The sequence below is a fragment of the Sander lucioperca genome, chromosome 10, assembly GCF_008315115.2.
Source record: "Sander lucioperca isolate FBNREF2018 chromosome 10, SLUC_FBN_1.2, whole genome shotgun sequence".
In the NCBI taxonomy this organism is placed as follows: domain Eukaryota; kingdom Metazoa; phylum Chordata; class Actinopteri; order Perciformes; family Percidae; genus Sander; species Sander lucioperca.
Window position 1 is genome coordinate 31,608,239 of NC_050182.1, and position 27,608 is coordinate 31,635,846.

At 39.2% G+C, this 27,608-nt stretch overlaps 1 protein-coding gene across 2 annotated transcripts in view; it reads left to right on the plus strand.

The window, feature by feature from the left end:
- Nucleotides 1–27,608, plus strand: part of cdkal1 (CDK5 regulatory subunit associated protein 1-like 1) — a 292,036-nt gene that overhangs the window by 211,163 nt on the left and 53,265 nt on the right. For both annotated transcript variants that reach the window (XM_031298668.2, XM_031298667.2), the window contains exon 12: nt 12,637–12,699. In XM_031298668.2, coding sequence (XP_031154528.1) covers nt 12,637–12,699 — 63 coding nt within the window. The remainder of the gene's footprint in view (nt 1–12,636; nt 12,700–27,608) is intronic.

Sequence of the window (27,608 nt, forward strand, 5' to 3'; positions counted from 1 at the left end):
TGTATTATAATTTACCAAATGTCAGCTTGAACTACAGAAGCTGTTATGAGCAGTACTACTTAGTTATTGTAGGTAAAGATATTCGTACTGTATGCATGTGTGTATATGTGTATGTGCTGTTTGTGCATGCATATACTCTACTAAGTGCACACATATATTTGCATGTATGTGTGTTGAGGAAACACAGGCCAGCCTCCTGTCAAAGCATGTTCTAGTTCTGTCATGACTTTAATATTTTAATATTACTAATCCTGAAAGACGTGTGGTGTGAGAGAAAGACACACATGGTACACATACAGTATGAAAGCAAACTGTTGGAAATTAACTGGGACCAGAAAATCTAAAACATGGGAGTGTTAAAGCAGCAATATTTCCTGAATTTATATCAGAATTGCCACACAGAGAGGTGAAATTTTGCTATTAAGATTGTAACTTTTTGTAGAAGAAATTGACTATCAAGGTATTTCAAAACAGAATCAGTATTAGAAGTACCATTCCTTTGACTTTAACACAAGACAGAGGTTTTTCCGAGCCAATATCTAAAGTTCATTAGTAGAATAGTGACTGCAACACATTGCCACATGGTGGTTGCTGCTTGTTCTCTGTATAATCACACAACTCCTGACAGATACTCTCTCTCTCTTCCACTCTCTCTCTCTCTCTCTCTCAATCTGCTGCCAAATGAAACAATTAGCAGCTAATGAAGTCATAATTGTTAGGAAAGATGCGTGTAAAAAAAAATAGAGAGAGAAACACAGATTGAACACATAACCATCAGCAGCTTCAGTGTTTTCCTGACCTTTTGCCTCAGGATTCTCAGCTACATAATGTTTTGGCAGAGCCACATTTATCTATAATATAAATGTAAACTAAAAACAATGTTGCTTCTGATATGTACATTCTCTATAGCACCTGCAGTGTAACTTTATGCTCATTATATTCATTATGCTCATCTTTTGCCATGTATAGATGCATAATTCTACATACATATGTTGGTCAAATGAAGCTCTCCTCCTTGTATATTTAATTCTGTTTAATGCGCAGACAGAATTACTGTTTATTACTTTTTCAGTCTAGTCAATGCAGGCCCTTAATAGTTGCTTATTTAAATCATTACTTAATTTGTAAATGTACATTTAATCATGTTGCATCACTGTAATGTTATCTAAATATGAGTATCCCATTGACAAAGATGATAATTTAATCAAGAGAGACTTAATTTAAGAGTGAAATAAGTTCAATTAACATGGTGCACAACAGTTTGGAATGTGAGTCTTTGGCCATTCGACTCTATCGCCATGTTAGATTTATAAGGGGTATTGAGACCATGTAGACAGGAATATCCCCCCGATGGAGTGTTGTCACTGGTGGAGGTGATGATGAAAGAAGAACCTGAAGATTTGGATGGATGTGGAGCAGGGCTTCTGGTGATGGAGAAACCCTGGACACTGGGAATGGTTAGAACTGGAGGTGAATGTGGTTGGATGAGGGTCGCATCGATTTTGCCTGTAATGACAACTGACAGCAGCAGAGAGGAGAACAGATTTAAAGTTTAAATGCAACAATGTGATTGGCTTGTGGAGATGGCAATGGCAAAATCTGGTTGGTTTAACTGAAATATACTGCCCAAAGTCAGGTGATTAGGTTGGGCAAAATAAAGACAGAGAGAGAAAGAAAGAGCGAGAGAGAAAGAAAGTGAGAGAATGAGAAGCATAGAAGTCTTCCTAAAATAACTTGTCCCCTAATACTGTATCTGAAGTCTCTTTCGCAAAATTCAGCCTTGGTGCAGAATTACAGCCACTAGAGCCAGTCCTGCAATAAGCTTTCCTTAGTATGAACCATTTCTGTGTCTGTAGCTATTGAGGAGGAGGGGGGGGCAAGCTGGAGGGTGGGGGTGTGGCTTTGACCAACTGCCACTTTGCTTGTTTGAAAGCCATGATGTCTCTCTCTCATGGGTGGGCCATGCATGCCAGCAGAGAAAGGGGAGGTAACCTTTCCCCTTATGACCTCATAAGGAGCAAGATTCCAGATCGGCCCATCTGAGCTTTCATTTTCTCAAAAGCAGAGCAGGATACCCAGGGCTCGGTTTACACCTATCGCCATTTCTAGCCACTGGGTAACTAACTCATTAACTCATATTAATGTTAAAAAACCTCATAAAGTGAAATTGTCATGCCATGGGACCTTTAAGCTTCACAAAAACATTTCTATGCAACACAATGCAACAGTTCTCACATTATTGAATCTTGACCCAGGCATTCATACTACTATTACTACTACTACTACTATCTACTACTGACATACTGCTACTTAATCCTGAAATGTTTTTCTTTGACCCTTTTTTCTTTACTTTGACCCCCTACATTATGCTGAACCCTATACTATGTGTTTGATTCCTTCTTGCATTTTCCCTCTCACACTTTACCATCAAAGTGTTGACACATCTCTTTCAAGTGGAGCGTCTTCATAAGTCATTCTCTTTTTCCCCTCGTCCCTCCTATCTCTCTTCGTTCTCTGAGGAGAAGCTGAGTGTGTCTTAGAGGGATCAATCCCCAGACAACCACATCACTGCTTCTCTTCGTCTTATGTCTTTTCCCCTCTGCTTTCTTTCTCCTCCATCTGTCTCATCCAACTTCTATTGTCAGCGGTTGGATGTCAGCACATATCTATCCAAGACTTCATTCCACAAGCAGCTCTTTGATTGCCAGAATGTAGCATATTGCTGGTTCCCGTGGAAAACTCTTATTGCCAAATCAGCCTTTTTGTTCATATGAAATTATGTTGTTTATGTATGTGTATGTTTATTTTGATCTGCCTAGAATAAGATCACACATTACATTATCATCCTGCATTTTTAAAAAACATTTTCACTGGTCATCTTAAGTGTTTTAAAGGCAGCGTTGGTAACTATTTCCAATATACACATTTTCATATATTGTTTGACATGGTCTTTACACCCCAGCAGCAATAAATAACTTATGGGCTCTGAAAAAGGTGGAAAAAGATCCGTCATTTGTAGCTGCTGTGATCCTGTAAAATCGCCCACCAATCACTGCCTCTCGGTCCGCTTGGAAAGAACCAATGAAATGCCTCCTTGCCCCGGTGCACATACTCTACCGCTCCCATGTACGAGCCTGAGTTCACTGTGCATCGTCGCCGCATTGTTAACAGTAGTCATGTTTGTTTTGAACATTCGGCACTATAATATTAGGTGTTAGCTTACCGGTGAATGAGACATGAAGTAAAATTGCTGTCCTTTCTGCGCTCTGCTCTGAAGCAGCGGTGCACATGCACGTCTGTGTGTGGGTCAGAGCCCCGAGGGCAGGGGGAGGGGTTAAACGGAGACCAGAGGAGGTGCTACTTTCAAATCTTGCTAGCTTTTTAACATTACCAACTCTGCCTTTAATTGTGAGTATATTTGTGCTTGGCAGAGAATAGTAAATGCTGAGAGAAAAAGAGTCAGAATTATTATATATAGGGTGACTGTAACCAGTAAACCTGCTTCTGTGGTTAAAGCTGCCCACAACATCACATCATCAGTCAGCATGCACCTGTTCTTACACACACACACACACACACACACACACACATACACACACAGACCTACAGACAGATACACACATATACACACACACACAGTGAGTGGTGGCAGCTAGGCGACGTCTAGGCCATGTAGGGTCAGTCATTAATAAAGTGCACCAGATGGTTTGTCTGGAACACAACTGTGTTGAATAGCCACAGGAGGGATGGATGGAGAACTAAATGGAGTAGTACGCAGAGACAGAAGGAGGCCTGAGAGAGAGAGAGAGAGAGAGAGAGAGAGGAGGGCTTATTTGGCAACTATGAGTGCTTACCTACTAAATGTAACACCTAAGGTAGTTGAGGATGTCAATCTCACCGTTTGGCTGTGGCTGTGGTGAAGCTTTGTTTATATGACTTACATTAACCTTACTAATGTCACACACTGCCCCTTGAAAAGCAAGTGCAGATATTTACGCTTTCTTATTAGTAAGGGACAGTAAGCACACATGCCAGTTTGCCTTTTCATTGCAAGGCAAAGCAGATTTTCAGACTTAGCAAACCTCATTCATTCACAGATTGTGGAACCGACATACTGGTTTAGTGTTCCTCAATTTACTATATCTGTAATATCTGATTTTCTCCATATCGCCCAGCCCTAGTCTAAGGTGGTTTTGGATTTGAAAGCAGGTGTAGGTCATTGCACCGTTGGAACATGTCTAAAGGTGGGCATTTAGTATTTGGGTTAGGCATGTCCACAGGATCTAGTGTTTTGACAGCAGTGGACATTGTGTTTGATGAACTGGTTAATTAAATTGTCAATACACACCGTTCTCCAGAATACGAGTCACAATTATTGAATTGTGTAAGAGAGTGTGTGTGGGTGTGTGTGTGTGTGTGTGTGTGCAGGGTAATAGCCAGGAATAGTTGACTAATAGAAGCAGGTTGGTTTGAAAAAAAGTTCACACGTCTTAGATATCCTGCAAAATTGTAGCCTAGTTTTCTTATTTTCATTATTCTGTTGCATTAGTTATGTCTTGCTATAGACAAATATGGAAAATCACCTAAAATTTAGAAACTGAGGTTGGCTGAAAGTGATTTTAATGTTACAGTAAGAAATATATTTTTTTATTTTCTTAGCAGTCTGATTTCCAGCAATGACAAAAACACATATTTGAATAGAAAAACACAGATTTGTTTCAGTAAGTCAGTCAGTAAAGCAGAGAAACCCTGTTGAGCAAAAGAGGGTCCAGCTGGGATGTGGTCCAGGTGTTTTGAGGTATCTGTAGGTGAAACTTATTACCTATTGTAATGGATGATATATGAGAGAATAAAGGAGAGAGCAGAGGCAGATGGAAAGAATAGGAGACCACAGGGATAGAGGGAGAGAAGGGAGCATGTTGAGAATAAAGGGATGTGAATGCTATTAGCTTGGATCTCCATAATCATCCCCAGGTGACTAGAACTTAGCCTTGATAAATGGACTTGCTGAGTGGAGAGTGTGTGTATGTGTGTGTTGGGATGTCTATTGGTATTCAAGGATGAGTTGAGAATGAGCAGCTGCTGAAGCGAAAGCGAGAAAAAAAAAGTGATAGAGATGGAGATTAGCTATTCTAGTGGGACAGTGTTTTTAATTTCCCGAGGTTGTAATTGGTTAAGAACTCCATTACCCACAAGGCACCAGTGTGACAGCTGTCAAAGTGAAGCAGCTGGCCAGCCACTAGTAGCTCCATCGCCTAGCTTCACTATCAATTATATACTCCTGGATACACACACAAACACTTGCATAAACACACAGACACATGCATGCTTTCTCTCCTCTCCGTCTCAAATGCAGACACTCTCTTACACACGTACTGTATCAGGGGAGATAATAACACTTGACTAAATGCAGTCTAACAGGTATTAAGGTTGAGTTAATGGTTAAGTTGCTATCTGGGGCCAGGTAGACCTGCACTTGATTAATGAGGACCTAGTTCACTAATAATGGAAGGGATAACATATTGCATTTTAATGATCACAATTTTTGCTTGACACATTCAAATGCATTTTTAACCACCTGAATAGGTCACCAGTTTGCTGTTCACTCTAGAGTTTTAACTTGGTAGAGGGATGGACAGTAACAATGTTCTGCTGGGTGTAAATAATAAAGAAAGCCGGTAGGTCTGAGTATCAAAAAGAAGCACATAAGTGTAGATTTTACAAATAGAAACTTTACTGATCGCTGAGGAGGAATTTACTTGATTTTGCAGAAAGGTAGCCTAATAGTGGCAAAGCATAAATACAAAATATTTTTGTAGTATTTAAATAGAAATTAAAAAAATGGGTTTAAAAACTTAAAGGCACACATTTAAGACATACAGTACTGTATAGCCAGAATGTCCAAAATGGATATTTACTTTCTAATATTATTTAAACACCTTGCTGCACATTGAAGTACAGTACATACATACAAAAAAAATACTTTTAATGGTAATAATGATCGTTTGACATGAAAATAAAAACTAATTAATTTTACAAATAATCTTACATTTCCTCCAATAATATAGCTTTGCTCTATCAGATAGAGATAGATAGAGATAGCTCAATAGAAAAAAGTGAGTAAATGAGGTTTCTGAATGGCATTCAGCTGAAACCAAGTTTTATAATGTGCAGTGTTTTAGATTTATAATGATTGTAGCCACTGTACACAACTGATTTACTGAATATGTACCTCAGTGATATGATGCAATCACTTTGGGTTTGTAGTCTCCTCTGATGCAAAATAACGAGCAGTTTCAATGCATTTCATCTACAGTATGTTAAGTGTGACCATAGCTCACATACACATATGATCCTATTCCCTTGTCCATTTAGCATATGACATTGCTTGATCTTGATTAAGGAAGCAAAATCATATAGTATGTATTTATATTTTTGTATTAACAATGTACACTTTAGTTAACAGAAAATGCAGCAGATCTGACACAGATCAACATAGTTGGAACATGCCATGTCTAGTGTCCTCTGTAGAGAGAGAAAGGGCACGCTCGCGCACGCACACGCACACGCACACGCACATACACACAGTGCATCACCATTGCGACCACTCTTGTTGTGATGCTTTAGGAAGTGTTAATCCTTCACACACATAGACAAAACCACACACAGATTATGCCTAAGGTTTTTCTTGGGGTAATATAACACACACACACACACACACACACACACACACATACGTGCCGTGGGTGTAGGCTCTATAGCACTGACATCTGTCTGTCATTAGGGAACGACAAACAGGCACATACTGGTGAGCCAGAAGCTCCTACAGTGCAGGCTAAGGCAAGATCACTGTTACCTTGCCCCACAACACACTCACACTCGGGCATACTGACATACAAGTACATTCTCATATAGACACACAAACACACACAGGCACACACACATTTCTACTGCCTTGTGTCAAGGAGTCACGCATTAAGCATTTTGTCTGAAATACACAAACATTAATGCACAGTTTTAGATTTCTTTTAATCTTTTTGGTCTTTTGTTGTCTTTCTGTTGTCTAAGCTGTCCTGTCTAATAAAGGCCTAAAATGGCACACAAAAAAAATCTTAAGAAAAAGATTTGCACATCTTGCCTCAGAGCTTTACAGCATTGTGCCGATATTTTACACAAAATACTTTTATGTTGAACAGCAGTGTTTTTATGAAGCTTTTTTTTGCTTGTTATTGGCAGCAGAGTGTGTGCTCCGGTCTATGCCGCTCCTGCATGTGTTTAGAGTCTGTGTATGCAGACAAGTGTACACATCCATGTAATGTCACTTCCCGTTAGACGCAGCATCCGTCTGTGGTGGCAACAACAGATGGACGTAATAGTAACAACCATCGTTCATCATTACCACGGTGACAGGTCCACAGACATGCATGCACACAGTGGCTTTGCATTGCTGGATTGTCACTAACACAACCATGATGGCATGCTAGATTAACTTCTCTGGTTGATGAACCACATGCATGCACTCTCAAACACATTTACCTGTATGCAGACACTTTATTGTGCAGCACACTAATAAAGCTCTTAAAGTTAAAAATACAATAGAATAGGAAAGGTTACACTGACTTGCTGAGAGGCAGCATGACTAACTGAGCCATTGACATTTAACGGATGGTCTTAGATTATGTAAACGCTGCACTGTTTTTTTATACAGATTTCAGGTCTGCAATAAAAACAGGTTGCAGTTGTAGAATAACAATGTTTTTGTGTTTTAATCAAGTAGGATTCTTTATGGAAATATTGAATGAAAAGACATAGGTGTATTGACCAATTCTATGGTTTGTCTTGCCAGAGAAGTATTGGAAAGTACGCGCATCAAAGTCATTATTGTATAGTTTAAAGGAACGCGCCGACTTATTGGGACTTTAGCTTATTCACCCTATCCCCCAGAGTTAGATAAGTCCATACTAGGGATGCACCGAATCCAGATTTTTGGGGTTTGGCCGAATAAATGAAGTGAAATTAGAAAGCTAAAGTTAGCTAACGAACAGCAGCCGGCCATTCGATCGCTCCGCTCCCACTGTAGGGAGACTCATTTGCCGAGAGAACAGCTGACAGCCCGGGAGAGGCACTGTCTGGTTAACACAAGTTTTTAGCTGTGACTGTCCTTCCTTTGCCATACCTGCTGTTGCTGCGTTTTGGCTGCTGTCTGTGGATTCCTTCATGTGCGGCTCATATTCTTTCGGGTGTTTCATACGCAGGTGTTTTGGCAGCGGCGATGTTGTGTGTTGTTTGGGGTCCTTGCCGCCGCGGGACAGGTCGGCATTGCGTGTTGGGTGTGTGTCTCGGCTTGGGTCGCCTTCTTTTGGCTGGAGATGCTGCCGGGCGGCGCTTTTTCTGCTCACAAGTTCCATTTTTACTTTCTCATAGCCTACTGCATTGAACAGTCCACCTACGTAAACACCTTCCCGTAATCAACGGCTCCGTCATTACGTTGACCAGCGCACCGTGCGTATTGCAACCGTAGGGTTCGTTTCAGTGGGAAAAAAATTCTAAGGTTCGGCAGAAACCGAACCCCGTCAAAAATCCCAATATTCGGCCGAATCCGAACCCAAATCCTGGATTCGGTGCATCCCTAGTCCATACCCTTCTCATCTCCGTGCGCCAACATTTTCCTTGTTATTTGTACACGCTGTGACTTTACAAATCACAACATGTAAATAGGAAAATGTTGGCGTTATTTTGTCACTTATTAGGAGCAGTAGGCTAGATGGAGCCGGTTACCTCCAGGATCTGTGCTAAACTAGGCTAGCGGTGGATGCGTCAGACAGAGTTATGACACGCACAGAGATGAGAAGGGTATGTATGGACTTATCTAACTCTGGGGGTTACGGTTAATAAGACAAAGTCCCAATAAGTCTGTGTGTTCCTTTAAACCAGTGGTTCCCAACCTGGGGTCCGGGGACCCCTCAGGGCGGCGGCAAAGATCAGAGTGGGTGCGCAAGTCTTTATCTGGTTTGAAAAAATATTTGCACATGTTAAACAAATTATGATAATACACTAGAATATATCATGTATACAAAAGTCTGTATAAAAACTATATGTTCTTGTTCTCGCCTAAAATTGTAGGCAGGCTACTTAGTAGGCCAAACCTCCGGGACCTCTTAACCTGTGACCCTTGCTGTCATCAGGTCAGCATTTTTCCTGCTGCCACGGCATCACTATTTTATGAATGAAACATGGCGGAGAAACGTAAAAGTGCTGATAACTCCTATGTATCAAAAAAGAAAGTAAGGCTCTATCTCGAGAGTTACCTCAACTTCGGTTTCGGAGGGGGGGCTCAGCTTTTCTTAGACATAAGTAGGGGGGGCACCAAGGAAAAAAGGTTGGGAACCACTGCTTTAAACTACTGTAATCCATGTTTACAAAATGAAAGGAGAAAATGCAGTGCAGACTTTAATAAAGGACACATCTCTGCTTCTGCTGGTGGCTACTAATTCCACAGGTGCAACTTGGGGTGTAGTCTTTGCTGAAAGGCACCCCGGCAGCAGCTGTTGTTGGATAATGAGAACATTTAATTTGCTTCTCCTAAGCCAGCTTTTTCCATCACAAATGTCCACCTCTTAGTCCTAACCTCCATGTAAGTGGCAACATCACTTTAGAAAACAGCAACACACTAGGATTACAAGTAATGAGATGAGGTTCCCCCCTTCATCAATTCCTGTTACAGTAGGAGATAAGAAATTGATCTCTCTTTCTCTCACCATTTTGAATTGTCTCGGTCTCCTTGTTCTTTTCTCTTTCAGTTGACTACTTCGGTTTTCATGTTGGCATGTAAATTACCTTGTATATGGCGTGCATTTGTGTGAGTCAATGTGGGAGCAAATGTTGGTATGTGTGCCTGGAGTATGTGTTTTCGTAGGCGCGTGTATATGTGTGTGTGCTACTGTACTGGATAAATTCAGCTGGGAGCTCATTGGGGGTTGAGAAATCCTTACCCGTGGTTACATCTGTCTTACAGATACACACATGCACGCACACACACAAACGCACAGTTGAGCATCACCGAATACAGAGTGATGGTGAGAGTGATGAAGGGATGGAAGGAGGAGAGAGAATGTTGTTGAGGAGCAATGATGAGAGAATTTCTCTCACCTAAGGTGCTTTAGGCATGTGGAGGGATTGAGAATGTGGAGGGACAGACTTATAAGCGGGAGGATGGGTGAGAGAGTGTAGACCAGGGGTGGCAAACCTGTGGCTCTTGAGCCGTATGCGGCTCTTACTGTGTGGCTGGGGGCTGTGTTATTGGTGGATTTATTTTTATTTATTTTTTTACTTTTTGAAACATTTCAGATAAGTACAAAAAAAAAAATGGAATGCACTTGCCAATACATTTGCCAATTATTTTAAAATAAAAAATAATGCAGCAGAGTTTTGAGGACAAATTCTGCAACCCGAGGAAAAAAAAGCTGCCACAGATCACCTTCCTCATTAACCCTTTCACTGCTGAATCAGATTGTTTGAAAGTCCCTCTAATGACAAACGAGTGAAAGAGTCGCTTCGAGTGGCACAACCGAGTTCTAGTAAGACCTGAAAAGGATTGTGGATAACAAAGACTGTCAGATTTCCCACTGAGTCAGTCTAAGTAAGAAAAAAGAACTATGAAAACTGCTATGTATTATGACTGTCATCAGATCTGTTGTTGTTGTAGTGTGCGGTATGGTGCGTTTTTTTTGTGGCTCTTTATGCTGAACTGGTTGGCCACCCCTGGTGTAGACAGAATGATTAGTATGAGTTTTCCCTCACTGGAGAAAAACACAGGGAGCAAGGGAGAGGCAGAGCCCTGAGGGATACGTGGAAAGGCAAAGAGACTTTTGGCAGGAAGAACGAGAGGGAATCAGCTGAAAACAAGAATGAGAGGATGGTAGATGGACAGGGCCAATGATGACAGGATTGTATGAATCTAAAGAGCCCTGGGTGAACAGAGAATGAGTAAGAGATTGGTAGAAATGGAGAGTGGGGAAGAAAAACAAGTGAAGGGATACTCAGATGGAAGGAATAGAGTAGGGCAAGGAGCGATGAAAGGATGGGCTTCACTAGAGACAGAGAACAACAGAGAAGGTAGAAGTGATAGTTAACCGAGGACTACAATCGCCACCTTTAAACACTTCTACCTAATACCTTTATTTTACCTTTCTTCCTTCGTCTGTGCTGCATTTACTTTTATTTCCACATCTTCTCTTTTCTACTGCTCTGTTCACTTTGTTTGGCAATTCTTTTCGTACCTCATCCTTTCCACTCTTCCTGTCTAAGGGCATTAGCACAGCCTAATTTGTAATTCCATGCTAACTTTTGAAACTGTGTCCATCTCTGTCAACTTGACCACACATCTCTATGTATTATTAGATTTGTCTTCCTTCTCTGCAGCCATCCTTCTCTTCTCCACATCCTCAAGCTGCATTTGACTGTCGCGCCATAATGATGCCTGTGTATGATAGCAGAGCTACTTGTAGGTTGTCTGCTCCATATGTACAGATCTGGCTTAAGGACATTGAATACAGCTCTTTACATACACTGAAAAGACAGGGAGGGAATGGGAGAGAGCCTAGCAATCAATGCATACTCCCTTTAGCTACAGTAGCATATACATATATCCTTTCCCCCTTAGCCAGACATGGCCTAATCAGCAAGCTAATTAGCGCTCTTTGTAACTGCATCAGCCTCATGTAACTGATTGCATTAACAACTGCCACACATCAAACAGTCATGTCTCACGCTTGTGCATATCATTACACATTAAGGACATGCAAGGTTAAGGCCAGACTTAATACAGAATAAAATGAGAAAGATTTTCTGCCACAGCTGGTGGGCAAATACATTTCTCCCCTCTGTCCATTCTCTATTTTATGGAGTTAATGAATTACTATAGGCGTTGTCCTCAGCCATAGTCATTTTTTTTTCTTCTGTGTAAGTGACCCAATAAGTTAACATGAGTGAAATTGCACTCTTTGTCGATATTTATACCATATGTCATTTTATTATTTATATATGCAAGACAATGGATGAGGAAATGTCAAGCAAAAATATTTTGTTTAATTTTAGATCATGAGTATGTGTATAAAAAATAAGATATATAAATCCTGATCAGTGCTACTGACAGATGATTCATTTGCCTCCTATACAATACATGAATACAATTGAGGACAGTGTAAACATACTAAGGGGAATGCTCACATTATATGATTAATTCAGGAAGTTTCAGGGAATGTTTTTAATTATGTTTATATTATTTGATACCAAATAAACAATAATTCAAATCAAGTTTATTTTTACATTATTAAAAATGTGCTTTACAAGTGAATGACAATACTACATCAAATGAAATCAAGCAAGAAACCAAGAAAATTTAGAGGAAGTCACATTCAAATTGGCATAGAAGGGACAAAGGCTGAGTAGTTTGCACACAGGAGTCACCACCTATCTAGATTAATGGGTTTTAATCTAACTATATATACTATCTTCAATGGAATCTAAATGAAGTAATACTCAACCTCCAGCTTTTTTTTTTAGCTGTGTTATACATTATACAAGTGGCTTTTTAAACTTTAAATTAAAAAATAAAGTATTGTCTTTTTATTGCAGAAGAAGCAGAGGACTAAAGAGCTGTCACAACTCTTCCACTCTTACAATCCCTACGACCATAAGGTAAGACATCTTTCAGTGTTTGTTGCTGGATCACTTTAAGCTTCTGTATCTGTTTGTTTCAGTTTTTTCAAATATGCTGGTATTTTTTGTTGCATCTGCCAATTAATGGGGAGAGCCCTGAGTATTCAGCTTAATTTACCTCTAGACCAGAAGCCTTCACTTGACATCAAAAGTAGTTGTAGGTCACCATCATCATATTGTCTTTATACCTGTGATGAGTTTGTTGTCTCTTCAAGATGGACACCTCTTGAAGGCAATCTAATAGATGAGGACAGCTGTGTGTTTGTTCCTGATTACATTGGGTGGTGTGTGTGTGTGTGTGTGTGTGTGTGTGTGTGTGTGTGTGTGTGTGTGTGTGTGCGCGTGCGTGCGTGTGCGCTCAGTTCTTATATAAAGATGTCCTTCTAAAAGTAAACAGCTGTTACCACATTATTCTGCCGTCACGACAAAGAGAAATTGTATTTTGACATATTAGACCATCATGGGTCCTTGTGTATTGCTACATCCTGCCAAATATATGTCTCACTTAGTTTTAGTTTGCTGTAATCATGTAAATAGCAATGGTCAATCAGATATTTTTGCCCAATGTCTCAATTGTGGTGTGAACAGTAGTGATTACTTGCGTATCATTACAAGAAATAGAGAAACATAATGTACAAGAAAGGCAGCAGCCCGCTACTGTCGAGTGAATGCAGTGAACATGTTGGTGATTGAAGCCTTCCTTGCAGTTGTCACACTTTGTTATTTAGCAAAGCTTAAATTTGGCCAAGTTTTTTTTTTGCAGAGTTTTTACCTCTAGAGGAGCTTGTGCCTGTGGTGCTGTTGTTATATGTTACGCACTAATTAAAAGGATATGAGAGAGATCACGATTTCACTGTGACAGGCATGGATCTTTGCCTCCCACACATTGAAACACACACACACACATATAAGTGAGTGCATAAGCTCACAAACAGGGAATGTGAATTAAGCAAAGTTACCAGAGAATATCTATAAAATTCATTAACACGTTTGCATCTATATCAGATAATTAGTATTTGTGAACATGCTTTATCCTCAAGTACAATTTCCAGAGGAATTGATAAACCAACTGTAAGAAAGTGTACTGTACTGAGCCTGCTTTGCTAAGCGTCTGCATCCGACAAATATAACTGGTAGATGGGACAAGACAATACCTGTTCAGGTGATGGAAAAGATTTTTTACGTTTCCCGTCCTGGTTGGCACCAACCGCCGACATATTTTGCACACCGGCCTCATCTGTTCCTCGTCGCTTTTGTAAAATCCGAACCATTTCCACACAGCTGAAGTCGTCTAACCCTTTTTACCAACAATGTCTTCAGCTAGAGAGGATAACGCCAGTTTGCACTCATGTCCACCATCACTTTAGTTGCCCTCGGCTCCACTTTTGCCATGGAAGACTGTTCCCCCGTCGGTATGTGTTTCCCCCTACCTAAAACTGAACCAAACTTTATCTTTAACCATAACTATGGATGGGGGCACTACGCATTATAAGAGGAGGGAAAAACTATTCGACACAACACGGCAACTCAAATGCTCACTATTGGAAGTGGGCGTGTCCAGCATCTAAGCCGAAAAGGCAGACTCTGGCAGTTTTGTTATCGGTTAAATATGTCCAAAGCTTATCATCGTTACCAATCAGAATTTTATTGCCATCCCATTTCGAGATTGTTTTATCGCCCAGCCCTATGGTACACAAAAAGTCTCAGATTCTTTAATTACTCCTGTACCAAAATCCACTTTGTTAAATGTCCATCTGTATGCATGTTGTATATATTTTGTCATTTTTTTGTGAAAATACAGAGCATACGGAAGGGTGAGTGTTTCATTCTCAAAATACAGATGTTGTGTACCACTTTAAAGACAAATGTATTGTGTATCTGAGCCAGTGTGCAGCTTGAGAACCTCAGGGATGAAGCCCCTGTGTATTCTGAAAGTTAAGACTAAAGATGAAATATGGCCACAGTTACTGTAGAACCCTAGACCTTCTGAAATGCCCTCTCATAGAAGACAATATTAGAAATCTAGTCATAAAATACGGTTTACATGTTTTTTTTTCAAATTAAATTTTTTTTAAATATTTTTTCATGTGTGTTTGGCACATTACATTCTAGTTTGTTTTTTTTTACATGCTGTAAAGCACAATATTGTTAAAGGTATGTTATGTAGGACTTTCCTTCAAAAACAATGTATGCGCACCTAGTAGAGTGCACGCCCATATATGGAGGTTAACTCTTCGACGCAGTGGCCGCGGGTTCGTCTTCGACCTGCAGCCCTTTGCTGCATGTCGTTCTCCCCACTCTCTCCCCTGCATGTCTTCAGCTGTCCTATAAATATAAAGGCCTAAAATGTACAAACACTAATCTTTAAAAAACAGTGCATACACTAATTTAACTTAAGTCATTCACTATCCAGCTCACTCGTCCACCGCTGCTCTCTGAGGAAGGGCCGACTTTCAATGCTGTGTTTACAAACACCAACTGACAAAAGTGACATATTATACCTTTAACAACTATGTTAAATAATTCAAATATAAAATACTAATTAAATAGATAATACACACGCTACTGATACAAATGATTACTCTGCTCTGATATGCCACTAATTTTACTGCTATATAACATCAAATGTTTTTAATCCCCATCAGAGTACATTTTTAACTAACTTGCTGATAACCTTGCCTATTTCACTATATTTTGTGGATAAAATATGCCAAAAGTAATCCTGTCCTATTATATGGTATCTGATATACCTTAGATTTGTTCTATTCCTTTTTCATAGATGTAAAAACATGTAAATGTGAAAATAAATCCCTGTGCATTACAAACCCAGATAGCCGTGAGATATGATTTAATGATAATGGATCTAATGTCAAGCATGCTTCCTCCCAGATCAACCACATTTCTGCCTGTCCTTGCCCATGTCCATATACCGTGGAAATGTTGAGGCAAATCCGCTTTTATTAAGCCCATATAGCCGTTAGATAGAAATAAATGAAGTCTGATAATGTCCCTTATTTTACATTAAATTTCCTTGGGTGTCTAGCCATTCAGCTTATAGGCTATGTAAGGAAATTATGTGTTTACTAACTGTGTGTTTGTGTGTGTGTGTGTGTGTGTGTGTGTGTGTGTGTGTGTGTGTGTGTGTGTGTGTGTGTGTGTGTGTGTGTGTGTGTGTGTGTAAGAGAGAGAGAGAGTGTGCACAGATTTAAAGGAAAGGGAGCCATTATTGTTAATACACATCCTTCTACAGTATACAGTATGTTTAAAAAGGTCATTAATAAAGACTGAGTCAGGGTGGTGGTGGGTTAGTGAGGCTTTATTGTTTCATAGCTCCAGGCTACCAACCAAATGAAACAATGTTTTTAAATTAACTAATTGTATTTTTTGTACCATGCTTGTTTCTTAATCTCCCGTGGCTATAGTTCCGAATCACAAATGTGGAAAATGGCCAGCTGAAACGCAAATGAAAATGTGCTCTCAATTACATTAAATATTCTGTTTTTTCTTCCTTTGTTTTTCTTTTGTCTTTTTTTCTATTTTTCTCTTTCTTTCTCCGCCTTCTTTTCATTCACTATAACTATAAATATGTCTGAGGTACTGTAGATGTGTTCTTGTGTGTTCACTTACATTTAGACAATTGTATTCATCTGGTGTGTGTATGTTTAAGAGGTGTGTGTGTGTGTGTGTGTGTGTGTGTGTGTGTGTGTGTGTGTGTGTGTGTGTGTGTGTGTGTGTGCGTGCATGCATGTGTGTGTGTGATGATTAATGTGAAATATCCTATAGCCAGATGGTGCTGAACCATGCCCATCCATCAGCAATGAAAAGACCAGTGGGCAGAAAGTTGGCGGAGCACTTTGTCTAGGGCCAATGCCCAGCACCGGACACACACACACACACACACACACACACACACACACACACACACACACACACACACACACACACACACGCGCACACACGCAGACTCTCTAAGGCCGTGACTGTGTAACCCACTGAGCCATGTTGAAGTCTTGTGTTTTGTTTTGGAATACAAGTACTTGCTTGTTTTTTGCTGCCTGGGTCCCACATGAGTGGTGGTGCCTTACTCTTAAAACAAGTCTGGTATAGTTTTGACATGTACAGGTCTGCAACCTATTTTGATCCCAAGACAGAGTTTGAGGCTAAAATATTTGTACCAATTTAGTGCATTATTTCTGTTCATATGAGTTTCTGAGTAAGAAAGCATGAGCATGTAATGTATTGGTAACAAGATGTCTAAAATTGTACTTGAATCACAATTCAAACTGATGATGTCAATGAACAGCCTTTGTTCACATGCAATCAGACACATTTATGTAGGGGGTCATCCAGTGCAGCCAATATTTTCAATCTTTAATCACAGCTGATCAGCTTTAAGATTTTACTGGAGGGCTGTGTCCCATTTAATTGGGAGATTTTAAGTTAGCAATTTAGCAGTCTAAACATAGACTGTAAAAATAATGGACGTAGCACTGGTGACGTCACGCATTGGATTGTGGACTACCGTTTTGAAGACAGGAGCTGGCATTTTTGCCGTTACCATCTTGGTATTTTGGTTTCAATTGTGCTTCTCGAAACGAAAAAGAGGGAAAGTCGCTGATTTTTTTAACCCTTCTGACACGAGTCATCCAGGTGATTTTTTTTCTGGCTGGTAAATGCAGACCTCTGGGTACTGGTGCCGTGGTTCCTCAGCATGTACGTTAGTACACAGAGCTAGCACTAGCAAGCTAGCTTGGTTGGTTGTTCGTCTGACCTATAGGCCTTTGCTGTGCCTGTTCTCTGTGTTCACATTACAAGTAAATATGTTTTTTATTCATCAATGAGATCCAATTAGAGGAGTGATATACACAGTGCTACTGGCATGCTTGTCTTTCTATTATTTGTGCGAGTAACTACAGTTTATTCCCCTGTGCAAATGTGTGCATGTTTAGTTAGAAAGATTGTATGAACAAATTTTCACACACACACACACACACACACACACACACACACAGACCTTCTCTCCCTTTGCTGCATCACCGTGTGATCTGGTCTAAAGTTTTGCACCCTCAGGGCTTTGCCCTTCCAGGTTGAGGTTGTGAAACTCCCATCACGCTTTAGGCATTCTAAGCAAACTAAACGTGTGTGTGAGTGTCCATGCATTCAGTTTTTTCTGGCAGAGCTGATAAAGCCCCTCTCCCCTCTTTCCTTTCACCACACACTGTCATAGTCTCCTGAGAACACACACACAGACACATACATACATTCTCCATGCCGTGTTCATAGGCCTGAATGACAGGGGTGACAGTTTCCCTTGCGGCAAGAGAGAAGGGACAAGCTGTCAACATGGCCCGTTGCACCTGCCCAGCCACACAAAACACACACACACACACACACACACACACACAGAGAAAGAGAGATAGAAAACTGCAAGTTTGAAATAGAGTAGGAGGTAGTTAAATGAAATGCTGATAATGAAAGACTAACAAGAGAGAGACAGCATTTGCAGAAAATAAAACACTTAATTACACTCAAACTTTTCCCTTTCTGTTATTCTAAAATCCCAGTTTGCCTCATAGAAGTTGACTTAATTATTTATCATTTGAAGAAAAAGGAAAAAAATGTTAATTAGTCTAACAATCTTTTTGCAGGGTGCTAAACTGAACAATTAGTATTCAGCTTTTTTCCCTTTCGGCAATTTTAATTACTTTTATTTTGTAGAATGAGTTTTTTTAAGCTGCTGTTGTTTTGCATTGTTGTGAAAAGCTAACCTCCATCTTTGTCAAACTTGACATTTGCTTGCCACACTTTTTCTCCTCTTCTGTTAATTAACTGACTATTTAGGGCAAGAGTAGCAGGGAGAGGAAGGAGGGGGGAAAGGAGACAGAAATATTGGTTATGGTGATTTATTTTCTTGCCACGCTCTCTTGTCTTTCCACTCATCTGTCTCTTTCTGTCTATTCTGTAAAAGCCATTCTTTTTACTCTGTCTGTCTCTAGGTTCAGTATGGCTCTTATAAAGTCTGGAAATGTTTTGAGTTATGTAAAGTGAGGCTTTAAAGGTATTTCAAGTGTTGCTTCTATACAAAAACAGTTGATTATGTTATGTTATGTTTATGCTGATAGTCGATGACAAGTCAATGGCAGAATAAGCTGTTTGGCATTGGCAGAGAAGATTTGGCAAATTTTTCATGGGTGCAACCCACATACTCATCGCTGCTGCCCATCCCACAAATGCATGTTCCTTACAAATGGGGCACCATTTGAAAGGGAACTAAACAGGCTTTCCAACGGTATAAGATATTATTGCCAAAAAGCATTGTTACCACAGAGAAATAATCTACCGAACAAAAATGTCCTTCCTTTTGTGCTAAGTTTATATATACATAAAAATATATAGAAAAAATTTAATTGTGTTACTCAATAATATGAAATCAGACTTAGTTAAATGGATTAATTATCCTATCAATTTTACAAGAAGAATCAATCTGTTAAAATGACATGGCTTCCAAAGTTCTCATTTCTATTTTCTACAGTACCAATTACCTCACTTCAAATATTCTTTATAAAAAGGCATCTTCTATTATAACAGACTTTATGTGGAGGAAAAAATATCATCGAAATAAGAGGTTTTTCATCTTCCTTAGCTGGAAGGGGATTTAATTTGTCAGATCTAGAATTATATCATCTTGCCACTCAGCATTTTACCTACACCAAATAGACACACAATGAAAGTGCAAGGGTTTCATGCCAATGCACAAGTCTTAAACAGTTCATATACAGGATACTTTCAATGGATAAAAACAGAAATTATGTCAACTTTAAAAACCTCAGCTGCAACATGGAAAAAAGATTGTTTTGAGTGAGCCAATATCAATTCCAGAAACAATGGGAACAGTCCTTGGATAGTTCTTCAAAAAGGACCATTTAGCTTGTTTACATGGAGGAATAGAAACTGTTAATAATGTATTGAATGTAAACACATTTAGTCCTTGGACTGATCTGCAAAACATTAGTCTGAGTAATGCAGAATTTCTTAAATATATGCAACTCAGACGTCTAATCCAAACTTTTGATTTACGAAGAATAGGATTATTTTTTTTTCATCAATTGTGTGTTAAGAAACTTTTACTCAAACACTGGAAATCCACATACTCTCCTACAGTACTACAACAAAATTAGTATTATCTCCATCAAGGACGTTATGTTTTCGGATCTGTTTGATTGTTGGCACGAAGCCTCACTTGGTGAAGGGGTGTAGCATGGGCCAAGGAAGAACCCATTTAATTTTGGAATGGATCCGAATCACGGGGCAGATACGCAAATCATTTTTCGTTTTGTATATTCGTTAACATTGCAAGATAGGGGATTTGTGCTGCATTCATGCAGTGTCAAAATAATTGGAAAAATTAGTTCCTGACTGGAAAAATTCACACTGCATTAACATTGTGAAAAAGGCCATGCTTTGGCAGAGGTTTGCGCTCTTCGAGTGCCCTTCTAGTTTAAAATAGGAAAAAAACAATAGCTAATTTAAAGATCAAATGAACTGAAGTTGACTAGATATGAAGATATTGAGGTTGAGCTTGTTTGTTTTATATGTGGGGTAAATGTGTGTGGTCATGGTATGTTTTGTTTTCCCGCCTTGTTTTGCTTTGTGGTGGTTGTCGTTAGGATTGTGGGTCTTTTGTTGATGTGGGAAATGTATTAGGAAATTTAGGTTTGGAAATCTAAATACAATCTCTAAAAAAAACATACATGGATTGTTGAAAAATGGACAGGCGCTTGCTCAAGACCGAAACATCCCAGCATTCTGGTGTTTTTTTGCCAGCACGGGAAATAAAGGCCATCTGTTTTGACTCTTAAGCACTTAACATGAGCTGTTGTGTAATTTTATACTTTTCACCAACTGTTCTGGGATCTCTAGGCATTTTTTCTCCAGTATTTTGATTAAAAGCAGGTCTGCAGCCTGATGCGTGTCCAATGAGTTTTTAGAGGATCTTTCTATGACAAAGTTGATATACAAAAGAAATTGCTTTTTACATCTGAGAAATTCCTTTGTATAGATACTGTACATATATCTTAGTGTGCAGGGTAATATTGCACCTCTTGTTTGATCAATGGCAATTGATATGGAACAAATGCAATAAGGTGTGTGTGTGTGTGTGTGTGTGTGTGTGTGTGTGTGTGTGTGTGTGTGTGTGCGCACACTGAAATTCCACCCACATTTCAGTGCTGCTTGCCAAATACATGATTTTCTTCTGCTACTGTACAGTGCCTGACAAAAGTCTTGTCGCTTATCTAAGTTGTAGGAACAACAAATAATAACTTGACTTGTAGTTGATCAATTGGAATCAGAAATGGTTTATATGAAAGGCAAAGGCTTCTGGATTATGCTTATTATACCAAAATAAAAAGTTTTGTATCATTCATTGAGTTTTATCATTGAATTAGGACAGAAAGGTCAGATTTGGCTTGGACAAAAGTCTTGTCGTGTCTTTATATGATTCAACCAATCACAGATTAGAGTTTCACCTGTGACAAATACTGCAATTAACACATGCCTGGGTGTGTATAAAAAGAACTCCAGCACACCAGACCTTCATGTGAAGTGCAACCTGACCTCTCACAACATGCCAAAGATTCAACCACAGACCAAAGTGCTGATCATCAAGAGCCTGAAGACCAAGTCTGCTGCTGAGGTGGCAGACATCTTCAATGTATCCAAACGTCAAGTGGAAAGGATAAGAAAAAGATTTGAAGAAACTGGTGAAGTTCATGACAAGTCCAGGTCAGGCAGACCCCATAAGACAACTGTTCGAGAGGACCGTTTGTTGCTTCGACAGTCCAGGGCCAGCCCTTTTTCTGGGCTGGCCACCAGAAACCCCTGTATCTATAACAACAGTTTGTCGAATTCTCTCACGCAGTGGCCTCCATGGCCGAATTAGTGCTCACAAACCAGCATTAAACAGAAGACAACTAAAAAAGTGTGTTGCATTTGCAAAGGCCCACAGCTTGGTGAAAGAATGGACAGTGGAAAAGTGGCAGAAGGTTGATTTTTCTGATGAATCATCCATTGAACTGCATCCCAATTGCTGCAAATACTGCAGAAGACCTGTTGGAACCCGCATGGACCCAAGATTCACCCAGAAAACAGTCAAGTTTGGTGGAGGAAAAATCATGGTTTGGGGTTACATGCAGTATGGGGGTGTGCAAGAGATCTGCAGAGTGGATGGCAACATCAACAGCCTGAAGTATCAACAAATTATTGCTGCCCATTACATTCCAAACCACAAGAGAGGGCAAATTCTTCAGCAGGATGGCGCTCCTTGTCATACTTCAGCCTCCACATCAAAGTTCCTGAAAGCGAAGAAGGTCAAGGTGCTCCAGGATTGGCCAGCCCAGTCACCAGACATGAACATTATTGAGCATGTCTGGGGTAAGATAAAGGAGGAGGCTTGGAAGATGAAACCAACGAATCTTGATGAACTCTGGGAGTCCTGCAAGACTGCTTTCTTTGCTATTCCAGATGACTTCATCAATACGTTATTTGAGTCATTGCCAAGACGTATGGATGTAGTCCTCCAAGCTCATTTTCTTTTTCCCAAGGCACCATGACTTTACGTATGCTCTGATGTTATTGTAGCATGTTTGTGTATTCACAATAAAGTATAATTTCTACCGTACATTGCTGTATTTTTGTATGCGACAAGACTTTTGTCCAAGCCAAATCTGACCTTTCTGTCCTAATTCAATGATAAAACTCAATGAATGATACAAAACTTTATTTTGGTATAATAAGCATAATCCAGAAGCCTTTGCCTTTCATATAAACCATTTCTGATTCCAATTGATCAACTACAAGTCAAGTTATTATTTGTTGTTCCTACAACTTAGATAAGCGACAAGACTTTTGTCAGGCACTGTACATTAGAACACTATAGCCATGTATACATGCTCTCAATCTGTCAAGGTTATGGGTATGGTCACACAAAAATACAAATAGACATGAGCCTCCATAATTATTTAGTCCATTTGGTGCCAAACAAACATTTTCCTTTGAAATAATCCCAGGTTCCTTATTTTTTATCATTTATTCAACACCACATTATAGCTGTATTTGTTAGAGACATACAGTACAGAAAAAGAAATACAAAGCCTTCCACAAAATCTGTATGTATTATGAAAATATTATGTATTATTGTATGTGGTGGTTCATTCTTTAATTTCTAAATTGTGTGTCTTGGTGTGTTTTCTAACTAGTGGAAACTAGAGTGTCACTTTACACTGACATAAAAACCATGAACCAACAGCCATTTAATCTAGTCACAGTAATGGAGGTTGCTGCTGAAAACATTAGGTAGACTCAACCAAATCTTTTTATCTGCCTTTCATAGTCCCAAGGTTGTGAAGCCAAAAAGGAAATTGTTGTTGTATGTCTTCTTTGCTAGCCGAAGAAAAGATTTATAAGTTCACCTAAAAAAAACTGACTTAAATTGGGAAATGGAGATGGGTCGGAAAAATAGAATTTAAGAAATCCACATGACTCAGTCTGCTTGGTTGGTTGATCTCCCTTTTATAATAAAATCTAAAAAAAAAAATCTGGTCTTTCACTCACACTCTTCTCAAAGTGACACCGTGTGTGCTGTAATGGCTTGTTGATTGCTTCCATTTGTTGGGCCAAAGGCATCAGCCTGTGTGTTATTTACACACATTAATACAGACAGACTCACACTCGTACGTACGTACACACACACACACACACACACACACACACACACACACACACACACACACACACACACACAACTGGGCCAGAGGAACCATGGGTGTGCAGCAACCTCTTTTAACAGCATGCTTTGTGACTGACATCTGAATGGAGGGGTGGTTGGCAGGAGTGTGTGGGGAGGCAGAGAGAAAGGGACAGAGAAATGAATGAGGGAGGGGTATTAGGGTCTGTGTTGCTAAATTGTTTCCTACAGGAGTGTGAATGCTTCCTGATTCCGTCAATATATCATCTCATGCTAATAGGAGGAGTTGGAAACAACTGGTAATGACTAAGGTGTGAAAATGGCTGTAATTACTTTTCTTTGAATGACCAAAAAGGCATTTTTGATATATCCAACATCAAACAATGTTCAACTATATAACTGAAGAGATTTAGCCATTTTTCTATTGTTATGATATTTTAGTGCGAATAACTTCTCACGAACAACCCAAAAATCCTAGCTTTGTTTGTATCCAGCTGACGAGCATTTATCAGTAGGTGGAGACTTGTTTGGTGTTTTTTTCACTTCACTGCTTCTTACATTTACAGAAAGCTGGTGAGTCAGTTATTGGAGCCTTCTCTGTCCTTTGCTAATGTATGTAATGAACATTTTTATGGTAATAAATTAATTGAATTGATGGAAAAGGGGTTGTTTTATTTGTTTCTGTTGGGCCTGTGAACGAATACCTGGGCCAAGTGGAACTTACACCTACTTGCACAACCTTATTAACACCGATTATTGCTTTAGAATACAATTCCTTCTAGTCTCCGTTTGGCCGGGCCGTTAACAAGGGGTCATCCTTAATGAAGGCCATTCTCTAGCAGATGGTGTTCACCATCACAGCTGATTAAACAGAATGTGTGTACTGTCTTTTTGTAGGTGCCTGTGTCTGTGCAAGAACCATATGCATATGGGTTAGTTGTTTCAATGTTTTGACTACCATTAAACCTCACGATGTTTGAATGTATGTGTTTTTACGTATGCATGTATGCAGGTTTATCAGCCCTAGCAATTGTCTGTCTGTGCCTGATTGCTTAACATAGCCTGTCATTAGAAATATTAGATGCCTGATTCAACAGAACCCACTACATTCTATATGGAAATTCACATGCATGGTTTCAGGCTACAGGCTCAAACTATGTTTGGACTTTTCTTTCTTTCCTTCTGCTTTCCTTCCTCTCTCCCATGCTGTTTAGGGATTTTGTTTTCATCCCATTTTCAGTCCAAACACATGAGGGAAAGAGGGTGAGATCTATAGGTACAGAAAAGAGTTATTTAGTGTGTGAATGTTATGTGTGTTTTAAGATTGGAAGATTGCATTCACCCGTCCCATTTAAATCTCAGCTTATCACAGTATCACACAGTAGCACACACTTTGTCCAGACAGAGGACTAACTCAGCCAATCTCTGGAGGATTAATTCACTTTGCCTTGATAAATGCTAACTACATCAGTTCCTTTGTTAGCTACTTTAGCTTCTCATTTAACAAGCTGTGGAGAGCTTATCTTCCATTGTAAATTACCATGTTAACACCATTTTAAGTCTTGTGTTTACTTATTGATTTTACTTGGAAGTTGCAGAGCTTTTATCTTGAGCGATGTAAGTTTACAGGTTGTCCACTTGTCCGAAGGAGCTTAAAGTGCTCATATTATTTTAATTTTCAGGTTCATAATTGTATTTATAGGTTGTACCAGAATAGGTTTATGTGGTTTCATTTTCAGAAAACACCATATATTTGTTGTACTGCACATTGCTGCAGCTCCTCTTTTCACCCTGTGTGTTGAGCTCTCTGTTTTAGCTACAGAGTGAGACATCTCACTTCTGTTCCATCTTTGTTGGAAGTCGCAGTAAGTACTGCTAGCTAGTCAGTTGCAGAGTATGAGGGAGTGCCATGCTTGCAGCTAGGCGAGCATTATAACGTGTGTTACAAAGTGACGCACATTTGTCACGGAAGTAAAGGCTGGACTACAATAAAGCTGTTTGGAGCAGTTTGTGAACAGTGTTTTCTATTGGAGATGGTAAGTCCCTTTGGGGTGGACTTCGGGCTTTTTCACTTTGTAAAACTATAACGTGCACAAAAAAATATATATAATACAATAAAGGAAAGGGGAAAAGCCAAAAAGCATAATATGAGCACTTTAAAATAACGAATCTTCTATTATTTTGTGTACCTGTTTTTTTAATTGCTTTACTTAACACATTAGAAGTATGTCTTTACAGCTGCATATTCCCCAGGTGTTACCCAGTTGTTCCCTTTATTACATATTTTGAAATTAGTTTTGTTGTTAAATGTGTCTTGTAATCAGTTCCAGTTAGCATTTAGAAAACTGAACCTACATTTGGTTTTCTGACCAACCCTGATGTTTGTCACTTTTCAGGAATTTTCTTCTCTATTCTTGAAAAGTATACTTTTTGAAGAGACAAGCTTTATTCAATGCCACTGATATTGCATGTGTTGTTAAACCATGCACTGTTGTTCTTCCCAAGATACAGTAAAAACATCAGTCCTAATAACATCACCTATCTATTAAGTCAGCGATCACCAACTAACCACACACGCACTCACACACGCACACACAGGAGCTCGGAAAGAATCTCATTCTGTAGTGACTATGTGCAAATAGTGTGTTTACATTAGGATTGGGTTTTCATCAACCGGTCCAAAATTTGGAACCACTTACAAATAAAACACAGTATCTAATTAGAAATTTACTTTTTGTAAGTGCCCATTGATTCTTGAAAAGTGAGGATTGAACATCTTTATTTTTCTTTTCAACCAAAAAGCATTATAATGTATGACAAATAAATGCCTATGGCAGCATACATCTGCTTAAAATAAAGATTTCTGCTTTTAGACATTTTGTCAATAATATGCCAAATATAGGACACAGGTTTTGATAACACCAAGCTGAATCAAAATCAGAATTGCTAAAGATCTATCCTAGTTTACATATATAAAAAAATATTGTTCTTTTCGGTAACATTATTTTTTAAGCACCACGAGCCAAATACAATACACTGTGAAAATGAAAAAAAAACAACCCAAAATAACTGTAGTGTACTGAAAAATGACATGTATGATATATATGAATGCATGAGTTTTTTTATTTAAAATAGAATAGCATTTTATTTGAACAAGTTATTTGATTTCCTGCCTTAAGTTGCTTATTGTACTTCTGTTTTCTTATGTGCATACAAACATAGTGCAAGACCTGAAGAATAGTAACTTTGCACACACACACACACACACACACACACACATTTTAAGACCAACATACACAGACACATGCACACATGGCACTGTAAATGAGCTGTGTGTATAGTGCCAAATGTGGGATCACTACTGTAAATACTTTATTCTCATTATAGCTGACTTACAAAAACTGGGGCACAGCAGGGGGGAAGTGATACATTAACTGACTGCAGGCTGTGTGTGCGTAAGTGCGTGCGTGCGTAAGGAAAAAAGAAAGAATTTAGAGTTTAAATGAATGCAGTAAAAAATAGTTACAGCAAGTGTTTTTTGTCTTTTTTTAGCCTTGTTATGTTCTTTGTATGTGTTTGTGTGACAAGGATTATTCCCAAGTTGTCTCATCCTGACATCTTTGAGAAAAGTTTGCCAGATGTTTGATGGGATTGAGTCATACTCTAAAGGCTAATTTGGGATTCAACATAATGTCACTGTATTGCAGGTGTGAATGTAGTGCTTTGTTAAGGTGGAAAGAACTGTAATTGGCCGGTTTCTCCCTTAACCTCTTCAGTGGTCTCACAGACCATTTTCTGTTCTGTTCCTGAGCAATTATTGACAAATACGTTTTTAATTACTATGAAATCAGTTTCAAGTTCCAAAGGATTTATCATAAGGATGTTATCATTCTAGAAACGATAAAGTGAGCTACTTTTCTGTCTGTAAAACAAACTAACAATGAAGCATCACTTCCAGAAATGTTTCAGTGGTCTCGATACACCACCGACTACACCACTGCAAAACTATAAATCTGCTGTTGACATCTAATCAATAAACCAGCTTTATGTGTACACAACAACATTTAGGCGCAATCATAAAATTGCAGTCAACCATGCTGGAGCTTAAAATGACAAAACAGCATATCTGTTGGAAGTCTATCAG